At 47.7% G+C, this 6605-nt stretch overlaps 1 protein-coding gene and 1 long non-coding RNA gene across 2 annotated transcripts in view; one reads left to right on the forward strand and one right to left on the reverse strand.

Moving 5' to 3' along the window:
• Positions 1-579, forward strand: part of LOC127752392 (uncharacterized) — a 10946-nt gene extending 10367 nt beyond the window's left edge. The window contains exon 2 of the long non-coding RNA XR_008012352.1: positions 126-579. This is a non-coding gene — a long non-coding RNA (uncharacterized LOC127752392). The remainder of the gene's footprint in view (positions 1-125) is intronic.
• A 2710-nt stretch (positions 580-3289) lies between these two features.
• On the reverse strand, positions 3290-6146 carry LOC113217045 (transcriptional repressor scratch 2-like). Its single transcript, XM_026436890.2, has 2 exons — positions 5933-6146; positions 3290-4464 (listed from the first exon to the last, which is right to left on the reverse strand). Exon 2 carries the CDS (start codon positions 4379-4381, stop codon positions 3386-3388), a length of 996 nt encoding a protein of 331 aa, XP_026292675.1. The 5' UTR covers positions 4382-4464; positions 5933-6146; the 3' UTR covers positions 3290-3385.
• Positions 6147-6605: the final 459 nt, after the last annotated feature.

A 6605-nucleotide genomic window follows, 5' to 3' on the forward strand; every position in this document is an offset into this window, starting at 1 on the left:
GGGGCATTTAACAAAGTCTACACTGACGGTGCCGGTTTGGGGTGTCTTGAAACTTAAGCTGAGTAAAATGTTGCAACTTAATATTTTCATTGTCTTCAGATCTTTTCTTTTTTGTTCTGTTGCAGGCTGCCATCGCTCTGGTCGCTGTCTTCAGCGGGGTCTTCCAATTTTGTTCTCATGCTCTACATCTACCCTGTAGATCCGAATTTGTTTGAATTGAGGGGACAAATTCGGTTCTAGAGAGGTTTGTGTGGGGTATACATTCCATCGTGGGAATCGTCGCGTAGTTGTACAGGCTGGCTGTCAAGTCCCGTTGGAGCGGATGAGCCCGCACGCAGGCGTGCGCGCGGGTTTGCCTATCGTCACTTACCTTACGGCCCCGAGCCGATAATAGGCAACATTTGCTTGAACGGGGCTGACCGTCTACCCAGGTGGAACACAGTTGAGCAAAATGAAGTCATTTTGACATCATTTTTGACAAACATGTTCCCCCTGGGTACCTCCCTCGTAAGTACTCTGTGCTGCCTGTGTTCTCTGTCACTGTATAATAATAAAAACAAAAAAAAGGATCTCAGACAAGTTCTCCGATGAAGTCTCATCATTTTCCCTTATTACACCTGCTAAGCAACTCTCGAGTTGAGCAATAATTTACTATTTTCTCGTGAGCGCTGGCGTCAGACAGTTGAGATAGGTGTTCTTCAAAGTCACTACAAGTAAGTAGCAAAAGGATTAGACCAGTCAGCGGAGATATAGTGAGTTAAATTTCATAGAAAATGAAAGTTTCCGCTAAATAATCAAAGATGAAATTGGGAAATCTAGGTACTGTACAGCGTACAGCGTAGTACAGCGGCTAGATTTCATTGCAGAGAGGAATCAGAAATGATAGGGTCTAAACAGAATTCCGGCTGGACGATCCTGTTTTTGTTTTTTTTTGAAACTGTCGTACTTTACATTACACATGACGAGGATGGCTGATCGGGGGGTCGCTGGAGCGGGCGAGTGGCTGGATATACACCACGCGCCGGGCCCTCTGAGGCAGGAGTATCGCCGCGAGCGGACGGCGAGCTCCCGTAGTCGGGGAGTAGGTCTGGGCCTCAGTCATCCAATAGAGGGTGCGGCAATCGGCTCTCCAGACAAAGGAGTAAACTTTTACAGGAAAGGAGGGGGGTGGGGGGGGGGCTCAAATGGTCCACCTTCAAATGAGCGGGGTTAAATTGGCTGGTTTCTGGTTTGTGATTCCGTGAGCCATTTTAGTAGGTGACGCGCAGACAGATACACTGTAGCAAGTGTGTATATAATAATGCTGCACACCTGCAGGTGAACAAATAAATTCACACGACAACGTATTTACACTGTCAAACGTGAGCGTATGACAGTTCACACTGATTGACACTTCTTGCAAATATATGCTCATTTGCCTCGTCATTTGCTCACCTAAGAAAATGAATAAGAATTCGATTAACTTCAATAGCGCGTCACACACACCGGAAACGCTAGTGTGTGAATGTCGCACACTTGTGGGAGTTTGGACGCGATTCGTACTTACACACAGAGGCACAAGTCTGCGAATTCCAAAGGAAAACTCACACCTTCACTTGCTTGGGTGTACGAATAGGCATTCACACACATTCAAGTGTGCGCCATTCACACACTTGCGTTTTCAGTACACGCACTGTATAGGCGTGTGAATTTCCACTCACACAAATTTGCGAAACGTATCAGGGAACAGTCACAGCTTTGTACAAGTGTGCTGAAAGGCGAGGGAGTGACACTCTTGGGACAGAGCAACTTTTTGAATCCAATTTAGTGACTCCTGGCAGAGAGACATTTATAATAGTAACTCGTTAAGCGTCGTTTTGGCGACATTTTCAATTGCGAACATCAATCATTTTGAGTGATTTGCATGAACATTGCACTGATAGAGCGACGCATGATTTCATCGCTCTATTCGAGCAAAAAATAAAAAATGACTCCAACCTTGTGTGGATGAGGGACTTCACACAAGGCTTTCCAATATAGGCTGTATCACCTTAAGAGAAATAACAGATAACAGATAACAAATAACAGATGAGAGATCTATCTTATTCAGGTTTCTCTTGCTCTCTGTCGTTTCAAAAATATTTCAATGCACATATTTTGCAATGAATGCTACTTTAGTCGAATAAACCATGATCAAACAGCATAAATTACCTTCCTGAAATGGATCTGTTATGTGTTATTTCTCTTAAGGTGATACAGCCCTAGGATGACACATCCGTCGCGGTCACAGCTCTAATCGGCCCGGAAACGGAATCGTCGATAACAAACATGAGGGGGGGGGGGAATCACGCGACTTTTGAGGAAACATGATAGTTGCGCGAGGGGGCCACAACTCCGGCAATCTGGTGCACACTCACCCTGGCAATCTACGATAATCTTCGGCAATTTTTTGGCAAGCGGATCCAAAAGACATGCTTTCTGCCTACATTCAGGGTGCAAGTAGTGACCTCCCCACCCCCACCCCCCTCTTGCGTTCCCGCTAAATCGTTTTGGCTAAATACTTACTGGTGTGGTTCAAAACATTGAGGGCAAGTTTTAGAAATTTCGAGGGGGAAGAGGAGAGCGAAATAGAGAGATCGAGGGTGTTTGTTGGGGAGGAAGAGAGGCGGCAAGTCGAGATGGGATAGACAGACAGTTGCGCGGGGGTAGGGGGTGGGGGGTGATTAATGATATTTGTCCGTGCAGAACCCCGCGTCCTGCCGTCCGTCCTTAGCAACAAAACAAGGAAAAGTAGGCCCCTTAGCGCTGTGATATGGGCCAGAGCGCGCCAGAGCGCTCTGACGAGACAGGGAGCCGAATGCGCCGAACAGAAGAGACTTTCTCAAAGACTTTCTGGGAATGCGTGCGGGAGGGATGGGCAAAAACCACGTGTGATAATCGGGCAATATCGCTGTAGGTTGTTTTTTTACCCGCACAATTATGAGTGGTTTACGGTGGACTTTCAGTTCAGATGGATTAAATTTTGAGCATGCATTACCCAGCTGCTGCTTGGTGCATTATGAGAAACCGAAGAAGTTAATTTACTCCTATGTTTAATGACAAAAGGAATCCCATCGGCATATGAACCATAACTAAATTTTAAGAAATTCGAACCAGAATCAATTTTTTAAAACAATTTACACATGTTTGAGAAACGCTTTGAGTGTGTGGTTTCTGCACACTCATCAGGAGACTATTTATATCTAGAGACAAAATTAAAGCTGAGGCATTTAACGAAATTTTCGTTGGAAGAAAGCATCTTTACTCCAGCTCAACGAAATCTTTAAAAATTTATTCGTTCGCTCAAATACATTTTTTCGCCATCCTGACGAAAACAGTTGACCTTAGATGCTGATTCTAAGTCCATTTAGTCCACTACGTTTACATCGTCCTCATCCTCAAGGTCCACTACGTTTACTTCGTCGGCAAGGTCCACCACATGCACTTTGTCTACTACGTCCACTACGTTTACTTCATCCGCAAGGTCCACTACGTTCCCTTTGTCCACAAGATCCACTGCGTTTACTTCATCCGCAAGGCCCACTACGTTCCCTTTGTCCACAATATCCACTACATTTTCTTCGTCCGCAATGTCCGCTACAGTCACTTTGTCCAGAAGGTCGGCTACGTTAACCTCGCCCGCAAAGTCAAGTACACCCGCAGCGCTGCCACACTCGTCCTCGTCGACGTCGATCTGCTCCTGGAGACAGTACAGGAGGTGCTTGGTGAGGTAGACCCTGAGCGAGAACGTCCTCTGGCAGATCGGGCAGGGGGCGAGCAGGGCGGACGCGGGGCCGTGCCGCGGGACGCCCATCTTGCGCATGTGAGTCTGCAGGTGCGCGCGCAGGTTGGCGCGGTCGGCGAACTTCTTGCCGCAGTGCGCGCACACGTAGGACCTCTCGTTGGTGTGCGAGCGCAAGTGGCACTTGACGCTCCACAGCCGCGAGAAGAGCCTGCCGCACACGCCGCAGGCGTGCCGCGGCCGGTGCGTGAGCATGTGCATCTGCAGCGCGGACGCGCTCAGGTACAGCTTGCCGCACAGGGAGCAGCGCTCGCCGCCGCCCTCCGCGGCCAGGCGGTGCATGCGCCGGTGCCGGCTCAGGTTGCTGCTCGTGACGAAGCGCCTGCCGCAGTCGGCGCACGGGTGGAGCTTCCTGGACAAGGGCCGCCCCTCGGGCTGCCCGAGCCGGCCCCGGCTGCGCCCGTCCATGCTCAGGATCGTGAAGTACGAGTACACCTGCTCGGCCGCCAGGGTCTCGGGCGGCATGACGACGTTCAGCTTGGCGTCTTCCTCCGCCGTGTCGTCCGCCGGCTTGGGGGAGGGCGGGCGCCCGCCCTCTGGGGGCGCGCTGAGGACCTCCATATCACCTCAAAGAGTGCTCTGTTGGCTCCGACCAGCCGCAGCCTACGTACTTACTCCAAACATTGAGCGGCTCACGGCGACACCTGCCGAAATGCAATGGGGCATGACACGGTTTGTTTGAAACACTAGCACGCAAGTACAGCAACTCACGTTTTGATGCCAAAAGGTCCCTTTAGATTGACTTTACGATAACTGTCTCTCTGTATCAATTTCTAGCTTCTCTCAGAAAGGTTCCTTTATTTCCCGTTGCAAGTTCATGCTGAGCAAACCGGTGTCAACATCTTGAACCCCTTGCGAAGCGGTGGCCACCCCCATTCCGCATTCTTAGGTCGCCGCGACCCACGCTGCTCGACCGGCATCCTGTGGCCCACCCCTTCGGAAGGAAAGTGAAAATGTTGACACCGGTTTTCTCAGTATGCATGTTGAAACGGAAGAAAAAAGAAACCATCCCTGAAATTTTCAGGCGTGCAGGCGCGCAATGACTTCAACCCTAGAGGTCGAAACTAGCCTATTTCCAAATGAGGGATGGGATTTCCAAGGGGCTAGTTGGTCCGGGGTTGGTCCGATTCGAACAAAACAATTATGAGCCACGTGATTTTATTTTGAACACGAATCAGGGCGGATTACACACTGGATCTTATGGACAGCTATACAAGTTGTTCCAAAGACCCTGTACTTCAATTTGCTTTTTACTGTACCGCATGCAGACGTGCGGGTGGGCTTGCCTACCGTCGCTCACCTTGGCGCCTTATGGCGCCTGTTGAATAGGCAACCCGCCCACACGCGTGAATGCGCGGTACAGCATAAGCATCCCCAGTAGCGCCAACCGCATTAAATGCGCTCAATGCGCATTGAAATGCACATTAAAGGTCACACCTTGGTGACGCATTAACTGCGCATTACAGCATTTAATACGCATTTAGTGCGCATTACGCGCATTTAATGCGTCAACAATGTGTGACCTTTAATGTGCATTTCAATGCGCATTGAAGCGCATTAATGCAGTGGCGCTTCTGGGGATACCAAGTCCGGGTTTATGGGGCGCCCAGTATACAGCATTTCAGCTATTTCAGCCCTTACAGACCAATTTGTGCTCCGATGGGATTCGCTCGGATACAGGGATCAGTCGCTCACTCAGCCCACTCGGCTCTGGTGGGTCGGGGAGCCAGTCCGTCTGTGAGTCCCTATCCGGTTGCAGTGCAACAGTACAACATGGCGCCCGCCTTAACCTCCTGGACTGAATCACTGAACAAAGTCTGGTCTTTGAAACACTTTTCTTCGAGGCTACGTTTTTCACGCAAATAGTATGCGCAAGTGTGGGAAATTTTTATTGCTTCTGGGAACCACAAATACCTTGCTGATAATAATAATACAGCAACATTCTGAAAGGACTTTATCATATGATCCTCGGAACTTAGAAATGATTCACACTTTTCAGGTAAGTTTCTATCATCAATGCTGATATTTCTATCATAATTAATGGCGGTTAGAATTAGCTGACAAGGTGCTTGGATTGTTTATAAAAAGATTTAGCTGAAACAATTTACTAACCTCAAGTTTATGAATTTTCATTCTCTGTGAAAATCATATTCTGAACACCCATCAGGAAACGGTTTAAGACTAGGCAAAGAATAGGAACTTCACATTTCAGGGACACCCATTCGATGAGTTCCCAAACAAATTATTTTAAGAAACAATGTCACTTTCAAAATGGTCTGTTTGTTTGTTTCGAAGCAAACGAAGCAACATGTTGCCCGTAGATCGATCTTTTGTAGTGTACTGTATGATTTTTCATAAGTGGAGTTGAGGCTGGATCGATGGGAGCTAAGAGTTCAATCTGAATCTATCCAGTCGGTAGCAGAAGATGCAAAGCGCAGCATAGGGTATCAATATTATTGGTTTTTAATAAACTTAACTGATACTTAAATCACCGTGCATAGCTTATACTTTAACACCGTGCATAGCTTAAAGATAGACCACAACAGAACTTTGCACAGAAATCACAATGTCAGTCGATGTTCACACAGTTTTTCATGTTTTGAGTTGTCAACAAACAGAGAACCCAGCCTCCTGTATTATTGTATTGAATGATTTTATATGCAGCAATATATTTTCACCTCACTATCGCTGAAAGTAATTTGCTGATTTTTTGATGATTTGTTCTGAGCTATTGTCCTATTCTCATTTCCATCTCTAGAATATTCTGCTGTGCGAGATAAGCATA

This window comes from Frankliniella occidentalis, unplaced genomic scaffold (assembly GCF_000697945.3).
Source record: "Frankliniella occidentalis isolate FOCC.00 unplaced genomic scaffold, Focc_3.1 Scaffold11, whole genome shotgun sequence".
NCBI classification, from domain to species: domain Eukaryota; kingdom Metazoa; phylum Arthropoda; class Insecta; order Thysanoptera; family Thripidae; genus Frankliniella; species Frankliniella occidentalis.

What these genes read in the sequence shown, in the direction of transcription:
- LOC113217045 (XM_026436890.2), bottom strand. Translation starts at nt 4,381, where the DNA reads ATGGAGGTCCTCAGCGCGCCCCCAGAGGGCGGGCGCCCGCCCTCCCCC.